At 48.8% G+C, this 18,053-nt stretch overlaps 2 protein-coding genes across 2 annotated transcripts; one reads left to right on the top strand and one right to left on the bottom strand.

Moving 5' to 3' along the window:
* Window positions 1–2,823: 2,823 nt before the first annotated feature.
* On the bottom strand, window positions 2,824–7,623 carry LOC100834867 (mitochondrial phosphate carrier protein 3, mitochondrial). The gene is made up of 6 exons (XM_003579812.3): window positions 7,155–7,623; window positions 5,816–6,177; window positions 5,686–5,729; window positions 3,521–3,735; window positions 3,304–3,428; window positions 2,824–3,215 (listed from the first exon to the last, which is right to left on the bottom strand). The coding sequence occupies exons 1-6, from the start codon at window positions 7,455–7,457 to the stop codon at window positions 3,155–3,157; spliced, it is 1,110 nt and encodes a 369-aa protein (XP_003579860.1). The 5' UTR covers window positions 7,458–7,623; the 3' UTR covers window positions 2,824–3,154.
* Window positions 7,624–8,005: 382 nt separating this feature from the next.
* Window positions 8,006–14,788, top strand: LOC100837351 (F-box protein FBW2). The gene is made up of 2 exons (XM_010228852.3): window positions 8,006–8,808; window positions 14,142–14,788. The coding sequence occupies exons 1-2, from the start codon at window positions 8,081–8,083 to the stop codon at window positions 14,644–14,646; spliced, it is 1,233 nt and encodes a 410-aa protein (XP_010227154.3). The 5' UTR covers window positions 8,006–8,080; the 3' UTR covers window positions 14,647–14,788.
* The last annotated feature ends 3,265 nt before the right edge of the window (window positions 14,789–18,053 follow it).

Raw genomic sequence — 18,053 nt, 5'->3', positions numbered from 1 at the left:
TCTGAATATTCAAACTAAAGTTCGTGATCAGTTAAGTCCACCAAGATTACTTTCTAAGTTTCTATGAGATCACCATAATTGATATCCATTTTATATGTGGATGTGACAACACATAATTTTCTTTTTAGTGGGGACAACACGTAATTCTTTTTTGAGAAAAGCCCATCGTGCCTAGCTTTATTAAAAAATTAAACAAGTGTACCGAGAATGAGTAAAAGAAAATTCAGAGGATAGACCAACCAAACACGCTACTCTATCTTTTTTTTCGAAACGAAGGACTCAATCTATTGATTAAGCAGAAGAGAGTTGTCCGGTTAATTAACGGAAAACCGGACAAAAACCGTAAACAACGTCCACAGTGTCATGATCATGAGACATGACAACACCACGAACAACTCTGGCCAACCTGGCTACCCACACGCAACCCACACACGCTGCTGAACGAAGAACGATGCCGAGGGTGCAGCAGATGTCGTCGTCATCACACAAACACTCTTCCTGAGCTGACGACTCCGATTTCACCTGAAATGACCATCGACGGAGTTCCGAACTCAATAGGCGCGCGAGCTTGTGCCGGCCCATGCCAAACAGTCGACCCCTCACGTTGGCAACAATGCGGCACCAATTCGGATGGAGAGCTTCGTAGAGGCAATATGCAAGGCTCACGCCGAACAAGACTCCTCAGACCGGACCACCCATCACCAAGTCATTGTCATCACACATCACTCCTTTGATCCCCTCTGAGCTGGCTACTCTGACTTCTCACCGATGAAGCAAAACCAACCATGAAGAGTCAACGGACACGTCGGAGAACCGACTACCGAAACCGTTGCCGCAGCCCAGATTCTGCTCAACACCGCCGTCAATGCCACGAAAGACGCCAACGAACACCCCGCCTGCTGCCACTGGTCCCTGGCCGATGCCATCTCCAAAGCGATGCCACCAAGGAGGGAAGCAGCGCAGCATTGCGCTGCCATCACCCGATCCAAGCCACTAGATCTGAGATTTCTCCCGGAGCTCGGTCAACGAGAGAAGAGCAGTAAGGGCACAACAACAATGCCTCCAAGGAAGTCACCATCGTTGGCTCAAGCCGAAGCCGGAGCACGGCTTTCGTCGAGGCCTACTCCCCCGCTCCCACCGAGAAGGCGCCTGCCGCTCTCCATCATGCACCACCGTCTCTAGGCTGCAGCCAAACCCACGCCCAGGGCCAGATCCGGCCAAATCGAAGCCACCGGAGCAGGCCCCGCCGCAACCACCACGCTGCAGCTCGCCGCGGCCCCCGCGCACAGCCCTGCCCGCCGCCGACGCCAACAAGGCCCACGGGCCGCCCGATGCAGCGCTGCCCGCCGCCGACGCCGGCGCCTCCCGTCGAGCGCCCGCCTCCACACGCCGGAACTCTTCGTGGCGACCTCCTCGCGCCGCTGCACGCGTCCCCGCCGTGGAAGGGAACCTTGCCGCGCCGCCGGACCACCTCGCGCCGCGGAGCGCCCGCCTCCTCGCGCCGAACCTTCTCGCGGGCTCGTGGCGACCTACTCGCACCGCCTGCCTCCACGCGCCGGACCTCCTTGCGCCGCTGCACGCGTCCCCGTCGCGGAAGAGACCCCGCCACCACCGTCCGCCGTACGGGCTTAGCCCGACGGCCTCCTCCGGCGACGGCAAGGTGGAAGGTGGAGCAGGGGAGAACGGGGCGGCGGCGGCTAGGGTTCCGCCCGAGCCGCCCCCTGAAGCGACGCGGGCGTGGGGAGAGGCTCACTTACCACAACTCGTGTATGCGCTACCCTATCTAGCTCATGTGCGACATGATTTGCCTCTCGCAGACAGTATTTAACAACCTTTTGGAACTCCTTCAAAGCTTCGATGCAATCAAAATAAATGTGTTGCTGGCGACGCAGGCCAAGTCACTCTTATCATTTCGTGTACCACTTCAATACAATCGTAACTGGTCAAGAGGTCGCTGCAAACTATGATTTGGCCTTTGGGCAAACCGAATCCCATGCCATAAAGCGTGAGCATCAGCCATCGTTGCATCATACTCTACAAAATAGGAATTAAAATTGTTCGTTACACCCACAAAAGCACCTGAGGCATTTCGAATAACAGCCCAGGTAGTCCGTTCTTCCAGTACATCTAGAAACGAAGCATCGATATTAGTAAGTTTTTGCATACCTTACGGAGGTCGCTGCCAGCCATAATTCAGTTGATCATTCACATTTCTATTCAAGTGCCTGACAGCCTGAGTGATCTAGTGCTTGAGGCTCGAGCTGAGGACGGGAGGACATAAAATGCGTCCTGAAGCCAGTGCGTACTGCGTAGTGCTTTGGTTGGTGCAAAATAACTGGTTGTTACTCATTACCGCTCAAAAAAAAAAAACTGGTTGTTACTAATATACTAGAGCTTTGTCTTGACTCAAACTTATTAAAATTTGACAAATTTATAGAAAATCTATCAAAATCTACAAATCTAAATTAGTTTTATTAAATCTATGATGATACTCCATATATCTTCATAGTATATTTGATATTGTAAATATCAGTACAATTTAGTATTAATTTGATCAAACTTAAGAAGTTTGACTTAGGATAAAATTAGAACATTTTATAAAGGGGAAATGAGTAAGTTATTTGTTGGCTGGTCCTAACACCAGTCAATTGCACTGCTGTCAAAGTATAGAGCCGCAACCAAATAAATGTTCAATTTATGTGAGACGTACTTGTTAGATGGTCCGGACACCAGTCAATTGCACTGCTGCCAATTCGTCGAAGTATAGAGCCGCAACCAAATAAATGTTCAATTTATGTGAACACCTCAAGAACACTCTTCACAAGCCAAAGCACAACAACGCAACGAAGTATAACTTGACTTTATTGCAATTTTTACTGCCAGACCGGGGATATAAACCAAAAAGAAACAGGGAGGATGCTACCAAGGTTTCCAGGCGATCATCTACCGAAAATTGTTCCTAAACTGTCTCAACTTCTAATTAACACAGACTCAGGAGCTTCAGGCTCGTCTGAGATTGCTACCAGAGTTGCAATTAAGCATTCCTGAAGGTATTCAATAGCTTTTAGAAGGAAGAATAGGAGTTATTTCGCCATCGTCCAACTTGGCGCCAAAAAATGGTGTTAGATATATATAGTATATATATAATCAAGTCTCAGGCCTTCAGCTGCTCTCCAGCAGCAGCAGGTGGTGGAGCAGCTCCACCAGTAGTTGGCCTGAACAAGAAGAGCCAGGTTAAGTTGTCTAAGCCTCTAGAACCATCAATGTTGACAAGGGGCAATATCAACGTATAGGAATACTTACAGTCCAACCATGACTTTAAAAGCATCGTAGATACCCCACTGGGCTCCGGTGAGAGTACCAATCATCACGATACGCAAAGGGAGTCCACGTGTAAAGAGCCCCCACAAACCAAGCTTCTTCACTGCCTGCACAAGTATAATATAGTAAGATAAAAAAAAATCTGAGAAAACGATAAAAGGTAGTTAAAATACTGAAATGAGATAATTAGAAAGCTCACATCTCCGACGGTTCCGCCCTGAGCATTGTTGAGAAATGAAACAAGGTTGTCAGCTGGGTGCGAAACTATTGCGCAGAACACTCCAGCAACGTAACCTCCTGCAAAGCTCACTCCAAGCTGGAGAGACTTGCTACATTCACTCTTGGGGGCAGGAATGGCATACTTGTAGATCATCTCAACAATAGTCTCAAAGGAGGCAAACTTCATCATAGTGTCTGCATTGCATAAAATAATTAGATGGTGCTTAAAAATTCAAAAAGCCGGTAGTTTGGTCTCGAGAGTGTAAGTTATGTTCACAAAAAGCACTCTACCAGAAAAGAAAAACTTAATGATATTTCTATTACCACTAGCTGACCATGGCTATGCCAGAACAACGAGCTGTAAATCTAAAATAACAAGACAAAAACAAGGAGCTTGCTAATTTCCATTTCTTCATGATTTAGTCATTATTGAACTGTCATCATGCATGCTTTAGGGTACAAGCAGTAATTTTTTAATGTACGCCACTTCACTGGAGTCTAGCTTCATACTAACAGAGTGTACTCAAACAGTGTGGAATATTCATATATGCACAAATAAAATCTGGAAAATCATAGTGTGATCTCAAGAGGAACTTTGTGCATGAAAATACATGTTCTAGCATGCATTTTTGTCATTAGATACAGCTTGCAGGTTGCGCAAATTTACAGGTGTAAACATCATAAAGCTCAATTGGCGACAATGGAAGATCAATTTGTTTTACTTACTACTAGTAGTATACAGGAAGCATTTTAAAAATAAATAAATATACACCACTTAATTGGAGTTTCTCTCCAGTATAGCAGAGGGAACTCAAGCAGTGTGGGTAATCTATATATGCACATATAAACTCTTGAAAATCATTGTGCGATTTCAAGAAGAAGAATTACTATGCGCAACAAAGCGTTAATATTAAAAAAAATAGTGGAGTTGCCATGAAACACATGTTAACAACAGAGGATGCAGTATTTGTTGATACGCAGAAATAAAATATACGCCACTTAATTGGAGTTCCTCTCCGGTAAGGCCGAGAGAACTCAAGCAGTGTGGGTAATCTATATATGCACAGATAAATCTTGAAAATCATTGTGTGATTTCAAGAAGAACAATTACTATGTGCAACAAAGCGTTAATACTAAAAAATAAACTAGTGGAGTTGCCATGAAACACATGTTAACAGCAGAGGATACAGTATTTGTTGATACGCAGAAATAAAATATACGCCACTTAATTGGAGTTTCGCTCTAAAATGGCAGAGGGAACTCAAGCAGTGTGGGTAATCCATATATGCACAAATATAACCTTGAAAATCATAGTGTGATTTCAAGAATAACAAGAACAATGTGCAACAAAGAGTTAATATTCTAGCAAAATGATAATGGAATTGTCCTGAGACATACATAAGTGGAGCACCATCAGTTGCTACGCGTGCAGATATAACACTACTCCCTCCGTTCCAAAACACAACTCATATAGATTTTTCTCATTTGTTCCACAACACACCTCATTTTTCTCTTGAAACCCGCACCCAGCCAATAACTACTCACATCCATTTACTATTACTCCAATATGAGTGGTCAGGCACTAGAAACGAGAGCTGCCTTGGTCCAAGTGCAAAAATCTATATGAGTGTGCAAAAATCTATATGAGTTGTGTTTTGGAACGGAGGGAGTATATACTAAGTTTCTGTGTAAACCTATCATTTAATGCAACCTGAAAAAAAGATGAGGTTACATAAACGCAAGTCATCAGCAACAGATGGAATCATTATCGACAACTGGTTGTCCACATGATATACACCACGTCATTGGAGCCTATGCCCAGTTATAATGGAGATAGCTCAAGCAGAGTGGAAAAATCAATATATGCACACATAAAATCTTGGAAATCATATTGCGATCCCAAGAAGAACTATGTGCATGTAAATGCATGGCTTTGATGTTTGTAAACAGATGGCTGATGGTCACTATCCAAATGCAGGAATAAACCAAGACATCATTGCCACATGTGTGAGCAATCTAGAAGGTCTATCATTCAAAAACAGGGTAACTTAATTATCATATTATTACAATGATTTTAGTTCTCAATGTTATACAATCTGGATTTATGATGAGTTGATGAAAATATGGCAGAAAATGGATACTCACATGGGATTTGTCGACCCCAGAGCGGAACAATTCCCTTATACAATCTGCATAACCAACATTGTTTTTGCAAGTGAGTTACAGTTACAGAGAATAGTAGATTCCAGCATTTAGGAATTTTTCCTCAACTTACCCAGCATAGCCTTCAGCCTTCACAAACTTAGGGAGCCCATCAGATAAACCTCTGGCAAAGCCAGGCTGTGTCTGCACACGGACCTTCACAGCCTCCATAGGGCAGAGGGCAATATCTGCAATTACTTCAGCCGAAGCAGAACCGGCAAGATAGATCAAAGTCTTGTACTTGGCTGCATACTCAGGTCCAGCAATATCCGAGTAGTACTTCTTGAAGAACTCATAGAAACCGAATTTGCACGCGCCTTGACCACTGTAACCAATCAAGGTAGGCACCCAGCCTCTAAAGAATCCTCTTGCTCCTTGCTCTTTCAAGAGAACACCAAAACCAGAAGAGATGCTCTTATACTTGGCTGGATCAATCTGCAAAAGAAGCAAAGTAATATTCCATTACTAATTTAAATTGGTCCACAGCAATACTAGCAGAAAATGAGCATAAACAGATACATTAAATGTTCCGTTCAGTCCAGGTAAGATAAGGAGGGGGGGCTCAAGTATAGCATATTCACATCAAACAATTTGTTTGATTATAATTTCAAAAAAATAGAGTGATGTAGTTGAGTGCAACATGCAACATATAAACAGATCACACGAACTAGAAATACTAATCATGGATTGGAAATGACTAGCCAGTCTTACAAGCAATAGAACTGGACAAACACACAGATACATAAACATAAACAGACCACTCAAATGCGCAACATAGCGGACTGATCAAGTACAATTACAATTTACAAACCACGCAAAAAAAATTATCAAATGATGCCATATTTCATTTACCACTTGGTTCGCTTCATGCCAAACATGCAGCCCCAAGGATCACGCAGAAACAATTGACTAAGTACATAAATATTATGCAGCAGTATACTGATACAATGTCAGGCGCAATTACCCAGATCCATCACAAATAAATCATGAGATGGCTCACCGAACAAAATCTGATGTGAAACTAGCAAGTCGCACCAAGTACTTGGCCACCCCCAACATAAAACTATACTCCCTCCGTCCCATATTAAATGACGAAATATTACATGTATCTAGACATCTTTTAATATATAGATACGTCCATATTCAAACAAATTCGAGTCACTTAATATGAGACTGAGGCAGTATTATTATGAATTCCTGCCTCCGCCACTGTCACCGGCATGCTCAATTATATGGGCCCATTTGACAAACTACATGCGATTATGATACATATGGAAAATGCTTGCACTGATACATTGGGCACAAACGCACGCAGTCAGAATCAAACCAGAAACAGCTACTATCTGGTAAATCAGGATAAATGACGCACAACCACGAAGATAATCATAAAAGAAGCTCCGAGGGAACCTCACCTGCATGTTGCACTTCACGAGGTCGAGCGGCGTGACAGTCATGTGCGTGAGGCCACAGCTGGCGATGCCTCCGGCCGTGCACGCCGCGTAGAACGCCGGCGAGTACATCTCGATCTTGCCGGACGGTTCGCTCGGCGCCCGCGCCCAGACCGCCGGCCTCGTCGCCACCGCCGCTGAAGACGGCACGACGAGCCCGCTCCCTGCCACGCCAGCGGCGGAGGAGAAAGGGGAGGTGGCTGCGGCGGGGACCGCGTAAAGGAAGCTGGGTAGCAGCGCGTTGCGCGAGCTCTCGGAGACGGCCATGGCTGCTGTGGGTTGGTTCGCGCTCGCCACGAGTGCTTCTCCTCTGGGAGAGGGCCGGGGGTGGCTCCTGCCTTGTGTGAGCGGGGCGAGCTGCGTCAGACGGTCCGAGCGTGAGGCTCGCCGCCACTTCCTCGCATGGAGGGAGATCGGTGGCTGCGCGATTTGTTAGGGCATCTCGCTACTCCACGGAAGGGCTCTTATAAGGAAATGCATAATTGGGCTCATTCCCTTGGTGTTAGATGGGCCGGCCCATTCGCACGGCTTCCCCTAGAAGTAAAGACCAGATAAAATGCAAGCCCATATCGAAATCACGAACCTCTGGAAGTCGTAGGCCGAAACGGGAAACGACAACGTGCAGTCGTGATCCCGTTGTGCCTTTCGCCTGCCCGAAACCGATAGAATTCCAACAGGCAACCGCATCGAGCCGTCGGAAGGGACACGCGTCGCATATCGGTCTCTTCGATCCACGACGTGGGTGCAGGGGGAGTTCCATGGCTACAAGAAGTAGCTCAGCTCTAGTGAGGGGGATGCCTTTCTCCATTCCTCCCCAAACCCCAGTCCGTTCTTTCCGAAAAGGGTGAACCAAAGGGGACAAGGCGAATTCGCCGAGGCAATCGCCGGCGATGAGTCGTCCGATACCCAAATCCGGTGGACGATTTCCCGGAGGAGGAGGGCAGCAGTGGAAGGGGAAGAGGGCGAGACCGGACGGCGGTTGGAGAGAGAGAGCGCCCGTGGTGAAATGGTCGCACGCGGAGGCGATGAAGAAGAAGCCTAAAGTTGGTGGCGAAGCGGCCGTCGCTGGAGATGGAGGAGGGTGGTCGAGGGAGGTGGAGGAGGCGGAAAAGGAGGGTCTTGATGGGCGAAGCTGCGGAATAGGAGGGTTTGGAATGAGCTGGTCGGAGGTGTCGATGAAGAAGGCGCATACGGCCACCGGCGTGGGAGAGAACGAGTGGTGTTTGCCGGAGGAGGAGAGGACGAAAGCGAGTCCTTGCGATGGAGTGAAAGGGGGCGGAGGAGGAGAGGTGGGAGTCGACGCGGACGAGGAGGAGATGTACGGGTGGAGGTGGTCGGAGGCGGTCAGCCCGGAGATACTGGCGCTGGTGCTGCGGGGAAGGCTCGCCGCAGATGACATTGCGCGCGGCGCGGTGGCGGTGTGCAGGGCGTGGAGGGACGCTACTGCGGCGCCGGACATGTGGGGGGACGTGGACATCGAGGCATGGTGCCGCCGCGTCAACTGCCGCGTCAGGGCCGACGCCGCTGTGCGCCGCCTTGTCGCCCGAGCGCAAGGCACGCTTCGACGGCTCTCCGCCTACCGCGTCGGGGACGCCTCGCTTGCCTACGTCGCCACCTCGTAAGTCGCGATACCCTTGTTGTTTCCCTTTGCCTGGGCCAAATGTTGGTTTTTGGCTTCGTAAAATGATAGGAAAAGACAGCTGTCGCCACCGTGATTACGTCGTTGTGGTATTGTTTCGTCTAGCTCCAAGCTTCACAGGACAATGACTTAGAATGCACTGCTTTAACTACTGAAATTTCGTGTCTGATTATCTTGTTTTGTGCCAAATTCAGTTTTCATCAGTGGCTCTTATCTGTGAGAACTATTTGGGGGTAGAAGTTAACTGTTTTCAAGTTGCAGAGTTTTACTGCAGCTTTAGTCCATTAGTGCTGCTACTATAGGTTTTTAGTTTTATGCATCACTGTAAAATCATCCTTAGGTTGCAGCTAACGTCTGTAGATTTTTGCACACCTCATAGCTCATACGCCTTGTAGTCCTATCGACTGTGAATCAGAGTCCAAATCTACATGTATGGAGTATTATTTATTACAATAAAGACTCGCATGTGCACACCCAAGGAAACCGCACAATGACGATGCATTGCTTGACAGAGATCGTGAATGGGAATGAATCTATGATTCTCAATAATTTGCTAACAGAGGTCGCATTTTTGTGTAAATGTGAGCGCATGGATTGTGATTCGGAGCCCAGAGCTATGGATAGGCAGCTCCTGACCTCATGACATGATTTGCCTGTTCTCACTTTGTTGTTAGTTGTTATCATTTTTTCTTTAAGTGGGGATTAATTGCTATCATATTTGATGGAATGATGATCTGCCATTGTGGTTTCATGATGTGTGAATGTTGTTGCATTGGGAGATGTAAACCCATTTTTCTTCTAAAATTAAACGCGAGCACTATTTTAAGAGGCTACTGAGAAACAAAGTAGATCGGAGTTTTTGGGTAGGAAGCAGCGCAGCGCTCCAGGGCCGGCTCGGGTCCTTTCGGGTTCTCCACCCATACGGGGATGGAGCGACAGAAGTATGGAAATAGGATAAGGTAGCGGCGAGACGAGCCGTTATATATGAACGAGATCAATCTCGTGTGATTGTTACAGATTACAACAAACAGGATCTTGGTTTAAACCACCGAATAGAGATAGAGTCAGAGTGAGATTCTAACTACTCTAATGCATATCACACGTGAGATATCTACAACAAACTCAGCTATTCTGACACCCTCCCTCAATCGAAACTGCGGGAAGCAAATTGAGATTGCGACAACAGCCTAGGAATAGCTGAGTTGACAGTGGCTTGGTGAAGATATCAGCAACCTGTTCCTTCGAAGATATGAACCTGATTTGCAGGAGCTTCTGAGCAACTCTCTCTCGAACAAAATGAAAATCAACCTCAATATGTTTAGTTAGAGCATGAAAAACTGGGTTGGCTGATAAGTAATTTGCTCCCAAATTATCACACCAAAGGATGGGTGGTCTCTCTGATGTTAGACCAAGTTCAGCCATGAGAGATTCAACCCATACAATTACGACAGTAGCATTGGCAAGAGATTTGTATTCTGACTCTGTACTCGATCTTGACACTGTGGCTTGCTTTCGTGCACTCCAGGCAATTAGATTACTTCCATAGAAGATTGCATAGCCACCCATTGATCTTCGGTCATCAATATCTCCTGCCCAATCAGCATCTGAAAACGCTGACACAAGTGTTGAAGATGATCTGGACAACACCAGCCCAAGTGAAGCAGTTTCTCGAATGTATCTCAATATTCGTTTCACTGCAGCCCAATGACTTGATCTGGGCTCATGTAGGAACTGACAAACTTTATTCACAGCAAAAGATATGTCAGGCCTTGTGATCGTAAGATATTGTAGCCCTCCCACAATGCTACGATACTGAGTCGCTTCGTCAACAGTTAGGAGCATGCCATCCTGTCGTTGAGCTGATCAGTGGACGACATTGGAGTGGCAACAGGCTTGCTCTTGTCCATTTTGGACCGCACAAGTAGTTCATGGGGAATGGAAAGAGCCAGGTCAACAGAAGTTGGCTCTTGTTGAGGATCTACTGTTGCGAGGTACGTGATGGTGCCATCCGTTCGCACATACGGCTTTCGGATGTTATTCTGAAGCCGTGTATGAGCACGAGGTGCAGGAGGTGGCGGTGGCGACGGTGATGCTGGTGGAGATGCCGTGGAGGAGGCTGCGTCATCTGCAGCAGCAGAGTCTGCCGCGGTAGAATCGCCTGCCGCGGCAGAAATGTCTGCCGCGGCAGAAGTGTCTGCTGTAGCTGAATCTGCAGCAGGCTGTTCAGCGGTGAGATCTTGTAGTCGAGCTCCACGGACTGATCCTGCACCATGGTTAGGCAAAAGTAACGGAGAGTTTGCGACATCTGCAAGTTGGTCATGTGATGCAACGTAGGGTGTATTATGAGGAGGTGATGCATTATGAGGAAGATTGGAAAAAGGGAACACTTTCTCATCGAATATGACATCACGAGATATATACACTCTATTGGAGGGAACATGAAGGCACTTATAACCTTTATGAAGTGGACTGTATCCAAGAAAGACACATTTGTGGGACCGAAAGGCTAACTTGTGAGTGTTATATGGTCTGAGATTTGGCCAACACGCACAGCCAAAGACTTTGAGAAAGCTGTAGTCAGGGGACTGCCCAAGAAGACGCTCTAGGAGTCTGCATGTTGATGACACGGCTTGGTGTTCTATTAATAAGAAAACATGCAGTAGTAAAAGCATCACTCCAAAAACGAAGTGGAACATGAGCATGGGCAAGCAAAGTGAGTCCTGTATCCACCACATGCCTATGTTTTCTCTCAGCGGCACCGTTTTGCTGGTGTGTGTGTGTGGACAGGAAACTCTATGGATGACACCTAACTTGTTAAAGAAAGGATGAAGTTTTTGATATTCGCCTCCCCAATCAGTGTGGACATGTTTGATTTTATGGCCAAGCAAGCGTTCTACATGTTGAAATTGGACAAACACAGAGAACACATCAGACTTGTACTTAAGAAGATATAGCCAAGTGAATCTACTATAGGCATCAATGAAACTCACATAAAAGCGATGGCCACTAACTGAGGTTTGGGCAGGGCCCCATACATCTGAAAAAATTAACTCCAGTGGAGCTTTTATTACATGATCTGAGTTTGAAAAGGGGAGTTGATGACTCTTCCCTTGTTGACACGCATCACACACCGTACTAGAGTTCTTGACTGACTCAACAGGAAGCTGTTTATGACTCAACACATGTTGAACTACTGGCGAAGCTGGGTGGCCTAAGCGACAATGCCACTGATCTGGAGACGTCCGGACACCACTGAAGACTGACTTGTACTTGGATGAAGGAGTGTTGAAGTAATAGAGGCCGCGATGACATCGACCACTAAGGAGTGTGTTCCTGGTGTCCAGATCCTTAAAAAAGACATGGCGAGGTTGAAATTCCATGAGAACATTGTTATCAGTTGTAAATTGACTGACAGAGAGGAGATTACGAGTGACGGCAGGAACATGTAGAACATTTTTGAGACGAAACAATTTAGATGACGAAGGAGATGCAAGAGACGACTGACCAACATGCATGATGCGCATAACTAAACCGTTGGCCGTGTTGACTTGATCTTTGCCGTTGTAGCGCTCCTTGGTGGTGAGCTTGTCTAGCTCACCCATGAGGTGATCCGTGGCACCCGTATCCGCATACCACGTGGTGTCGATGGAGTAGGAGGGAGTATTCCCTTGGTAGCCCTTCTGTGCCACGGATGCCACCCGACCGTCGTTGCCGCGCCCATCGTTACCGATGCCAGCAAACTCGCGTTTGAAGCGCTTGAAGCACTTGGACGCCAGGTGGCCGATCTTGCCACAGAGCTGACACAGGTCGCTCCCTCTGATCAGGGCCACCTGTGCTGCTGCCGACACCAGGTGTGAACATCTGGCCGCCCCCAGAGTTGTTGTAGACGGGGCGGGCCGGCTGCTGCTGGTAGGGCTTGAAGTTGAAGCGCCCAGCAACGTTCGCCGAGTGATCAACAGGTACTTCTCCTTCCCTGTCCTCGAGACGTTGCTCATGATTGAGCAAGTGAGCGAACAAGTCGCGCTCGGTGATGGCTGCATGCCCACCGATGCTGATGGTGGATACGACGGAGTCGTAGTCGGAGTCAAGGCCGGCGAGTACGTAGGCGGTGAAGTCGACCACGGACAGCGGCTGGCCAATGGAGGTCAGCTTGTCCGACAGTGCCTTCATCTTGTTGAAGTACGCCGTGATCGACGCATCCCGCTTCTTGGTTTGACCTAGTTGCCTCCGGATCTGCATAGTACGAGCCAGACTCTGCGAAGAAAAAGATGCAACAATGGCCGACCAAATCTCACGAGATGTGTTGAGAAAGAGGAACTGCCCTAGCACTCCCTCTGTCATGGACGAGAGGAGTGCCGACAGAATTGCTTGATCTTGTTTAACCCAAGCTGATGCTCAGGATTGGGAAGCGTCATTGCGCCAGTAGCAGTGGTGCTGGAGATGGTCTCCGCAGGGCATATGAGCGTGCCGTCGACGAAGCCATAGAGGCCGAGGCTCTTGAGGAGAGGGACAACTTGCGCCCTCCACAGGAGATAGTTCTCCTGTGCAAGCTTGATGGTGATGAGGTGCCCAAACAACACCGGAGTTCCACCGGCGGACAGGATCGAGCCGACGGATTGTGAGGCGCTGGAGAGGCTTGTAGCCACAGTGGAGGCGGTAGATGGAAGAGTGGAGGCTGTGGTAGAGGCGGAAGTCATAATGATCAACGAAGCTCTGATACGATGAGAAACAAAGTAGATCGGAGTTTTTGGGTAGGAAGCAGCGCAGCGCTCCAGGGCCGGCTCGGGTCCTTTATATATGAACGAGATCAATCTCGTGTGATTGTTACAGATTACAACAAACAGGATCTTGGTTTAAACCACCGAATAGAGATAGAGTCAGAGTTAGATTCTAACTACTCTAATGCATATCACACGTGAGATATCTACAACAAACTCAGCTATTCTGACAGCTACCACTAGTCTTCCTTAGGCCTCATACCATGTGAAGAAAAGTATCGCTGAGTAGTCTGCTTCTCAATACCTATACAACCTATTTCTCAATTTGTACTCTTCACTTCAGAACTTCCAAGTTTTCGCAAAAAAAAAAAGGTTCAGAACTTCCAAGTTGCAATGGGAAATTAGTATTCATATGTCCATATATTAGCAATCGCCTCCATTACACGGTCTGAGAGCGTTGCTTTCTTATGTGCATTACAGCCTTAAAAGTCACAGCATCTTTTTATTTTCTGTCGTGTGCTGTAAATACACACCTAATTTAGCATTGCCTGCAAATACTGACGTTTTGGTTGTAATGGTTATTTCATTGGACAGTGGGAAGTTGCTTAATGTTCTCCAAGTCCCAATGAGCGAGATTTCTGATCAAGCTGTGGAGAAGTATGCGGAATGCCTTCCTGCGCTAAGAGGTTTGGACATTAGTAACTGCCTGAAAATCACGTCGAAAGGCATGGAAGCTTTAGGTCGAAACTGCAAGTCACTTGTTCAGCTGAAGAGGAACATGCCTCCTCAAGGCAACAATGCAGCACCTGGCGTGGTTGAAGACGAGGCTTTGGCAGTCGCAAATACCATGCCTATGCTCAAACAACTTGAGCTTGCATATGGTTTATTCAGTGATGTTGGCCTTGGTGCTATCCTCACCAAATGTCCCCTGCTGCAGACACTCAACATACTTGGGAGCTTGAATGTCAGGCTTGAAGGTGACATTGAGGAGAACTTCTGCGCCCTCGAGTCATTCAGGGATCCATGGGAGCCGGAGTACATTGAATGCTTGAGCAGTGGAGGTGATGGCAATTATGATGACAGTGAAAGCGATGATTGACTTTACGCGGTACAAAATTTTAGGGTTGCATCAGTTGACGTTTTGGGTTCTTTCGGAACATTTGAGATAGTTTTGGTGTTGTAGGCGCGTCTGCAATCTTATTTGAATGATTCAAGATAATTGCAAGCTCCTTTCTGGTAACATTGGAACATCAATTGAATTGCTCATTTGTTGTCTGGCCGATGAAAAAAACTGAGCTTGGTGTCTATCTCCTAAAGTTGTTGTTTGGCATGTGCATGCTTCTCTATTTTAGATTTTTGGTTTGGCATGTGCATTCTTCTCTATTTTGGATTTTTGGTTTGGCATGTGCATTCTTGATTGTGCAAGTGATTCATGCAATGTTATTGAGGGGAAGAATGAGCTTTATGTCTTCGTCTTCTGTTGCTTGGCATGTGCAAGCTTGACTGTGCAGGCTTTTAATGCAATTTTACATAATTCGTTTTAATTGTTGGTAGGAAGGGAAATGTTTTGGCCTCGTCTTGACGTGTTTGTCAATTAAGACAGATTTGGGAATGCACCGTGAGTGCTCTCGATGACATTCATTCCTTTATATAGGTTAAGTACATGCAGTTATAGGGGACGTGCACTAGTGGGAGGTGAGGAGCAGTTGGTAGAATGGCTACCGAGCTATACATACAAAGTACAAGCTACTCACTAACATCCCGCCGCAGCTGCTGCGTCCGGACGCCGGATGCACAAGCTGGAACGAAAATCCTCAAACGCGGCCGTCGGCAGTCCTTTGGTCATGACGTCGGCGAACTGATGCGTCGTGGGGACATGGAGAACACGAAGTGCACCGAGTGCGACCTTCTCGCGAACAAAATGAATGTCAAGCTCGATGTGTTTCGTCCGGCGATGATGAACAGGGTTGGCCGCCATGTACACCGCCAAAATGTTGTCGCAGTAGACAACCGTGGCCTTGGGCACCGGGACATGAAGCTCGCCGAGCAGCTGCCGAATCCAGCATCATTCTGCCACAACATTGGCCACGGCATGGTACTCAGCCTCCGCACTGGAGCGAGAGACGGTCGGCTGTCGCTTGGACGACCAGGAGATCAAGGAGTCACCGAGGAAGACCGTGTAGCCGGAGGTGGACCGCCGTGTGTCGGGGCAGCCGGCCCAGTCGACATCCGAGTAGCCGACCAGGTCGAGCGATGGCGAGCGACGGAGATGAAGCCCGTGTGTCGTCGTGCCACGGAGGTACCGCATGATCCTCTTGACCAGCGCGAGATGCTGAGTGCGCGGGTCATGCATATGGAGGCAAGCTTGCTGAACTGCATAGCTGATGTCAGGACGAGTCGCCGTCAGGTACTGTAGGCCACCCACTAGACTGCGGTACTCTGATGCGTCTGCCACAGGGTCGCCGGAGGCTGCAGACAGCTTGGCGCGTGTGTCAACCGGCGTCGGCGACGGCTTGCAGTTGACCATGTTGGCGCGGTCCAGAAGCTCCTCGGCGTACTTGCGCTGCGAGAGGAAGAAGCCCGAGGCGGAGCGGGTGACGTTGATCCCCAGGAAGTAGTGCAGCGGGCCGAGGCTTTCATGGAGAACTCAGCAAGGAGGCGCGCCGTGATCTGTTGAAGAGCCGGAGTAGACGCCGTGAGGATGATGTCATCCACGTACAGCAGCAGGTACGCCATGCCATGGTGGTGTCGAAGCATGAAGAGGGACGTGTCCGACTTGCTCGTGATGAAGCCAATGGAGCAGAGGAACGTGGTGAAGCGCTCGAACCAGGTGCGCGGGGCTTGCTTCAGCCCATACAGGGACTTGTCCAGGAGGCAGACATGCTCGGGGTGGTCGGGGTCGACGAAGCCCACAGGCTGCTGGCAGTAGACTCGCTCGTGGAGGCGACCTTGCAAGAAGGCGTTGTTGACGTCCATTTGGTGCACCGGCCAATCGCGAGAAGAGGCGATGGTGAGCACAACACGCACGGTCGCCGACTTTATCACCGGGCTGAACGTCTCGTCGAAGTCCACGCCAGGACGCTGGGAGAATCCGCGGACAACCCAGCGAGCCTTGTACCGCTCCAGCGACCCGTCGGCGCGCAGTTTGTGGCGGAACAGCCACTTGCCAGTCACGATGTTTGCACCCGGCGGTCGAGGCACCAGAGTCCAAGTCCTGTTCGCCATGAGAGCCATGTACTCCTCCTGCATTGCGGTTAGCCAGCATGGGTCGCGTAATGCAGTTCGCACGGATTTAGGTATGGGCGATGGGGACGTGGATGTGGTGGTGAGGTGGGTGAAATCATCATAGCGGCGATTGGGCATGAAGATGCCACGTTGGGCGCGGGTGACGACGCCAGATGGTTTGGCAACCGATGGGTCAGGGGTGGGGGCGGCCGGCGAGACGGTGGTTGCCGACGAGGGCGAAGGCGTCGGGCGGGCTGCGGCAGCAGGAGTTACCGCGGCAGAAGGCCGGGCGGCTGACGCGGCAGGAGTTGCCGTGGCAGGAGATGGGGTGGCAGCCGCGGCAGGGAGCGAGGTGGCAGCCGCGGGGGTTGGTGGCTCGTGTGGATCACCTCGGGGTCGGTAGGGGTGGCGGCAGCTGGATCTGTTTTGCAGAAGGGAAACTGGGTTTCGTCAAATAAGACGTGCCTAGAGAGAAGGACACGCCCTGTGGATCGATTGAGGCACCGGTAACCTTTGTGTTCGGGTGAGTAGCCAACGAAGACGCATGGGAGAGAACGTGGGGCCAGCTTATGTAGTGAGGTGGCTGTGGTATTTGGGTAGCAAAGGCATCCGAACACGCGTATACCGGAGAGATCAGGGGGAGCACAGTACAGCAACTCGAAGGGCGTCAGGTATCCACGGGCACGACAAGGGCGCCGGTTCACAAGGAAGGTAGCTGTGGCTAGAGCTTCGGCCCAAAAACGTGCAGGCATAGAGGCATGAAATAGCAGGGCACGTGTGGTGTCGTTTAGTGTCCGTAAGATGCGTTCGGCTCGACCATTTTGGGCAGAGGTATATGGGCATGACATGCGGAGTGCAATGCCATGGTCGAGAAAGAAAGCACGGGCCTGATTGTTGTCAAACTCGTGCCCGTTGTCTGCTTGCAGAGAAAGGACAGGGAGGTTGAAGTGGGTACGGGCAAGCATGTGAAAGTGACGAATGGCAGTGAAAGCTTCTGACTTATGGCGCAGAGGAAAAGTCCATGAGAAATGGCTATAATCATCAAGTAACACAAGGTAGTATTGAAATCCAGACACACTAGATACAAGTGACGTCCAAATGTCGCAATGCACAAGCTGAAAAGGGAAATATGAAACATGCTGGGAATCTGAAAACGGAAGCCTAACGTTTTTTCCTATTTGACAAGCATGACAAGTATGCGACTGAACTAGATAAGCTAGGAGCAACATGACGAAGAGCTTGAGCTAGAGTGGTGTGCCCTGGATGTCCGAGACGTTGGTG

Source organism: Brachypodium distachyon, chromosome 5 (assembly GCF_000005505.3).
Source record: "Brachypodium distachyon strain Bd21 chromosome 5, Brachypodium_distachyon_v3.0, whole genome shotgun sequence".
NCBI lineage: Eukaryota > Viridiplantae > Streptophyta > Magnoliopsida > Poales > Poaceae > Brachypodium > Brachypodium distachyon.
Note: the sequence above shows the minus strand (reverse complement) of the source record. Positions and strands in the feature narration are given on the sequence as shown.

Coding starts and splice junctions, on each gene's coding strand:
- LOC100834867 (XM_003579812.3), bottom strand. CDS start 7,457: ATGGCCGTCTCCGAGAGCTCGCGCAACGCGCTGCTACCCAGCTTCCTT. Junction 6,178..7,154: donor TCGTGAAGTGCAACATGCAG/GTGAGGTTCCCT, acceptor CTTCTTTTGCAG/ATTGATCCAGCCAAGTATAA. Junction 3,216..3,303: donor TTTAAAGTCATGGTTGGACT/GTAAGTATTCCT, acceptor CTTCTTGTTCAG/GCCAACTACTGGTGGAGCTG.
- LOC100837351 (XM_010228852.3), top strand. CDS start 8,081: ATGAGTCGTCCGATACCCAAATCCGGTGGACGATTTCCCGGAGGAGGA. Junction 8,809..14,141: donor CTTGCCTACGTCGCCACCTC/GTAAGTCGCGAT, acceptor TTCATTGGACAG/TGGGAAGTTGCTTAATGTTC.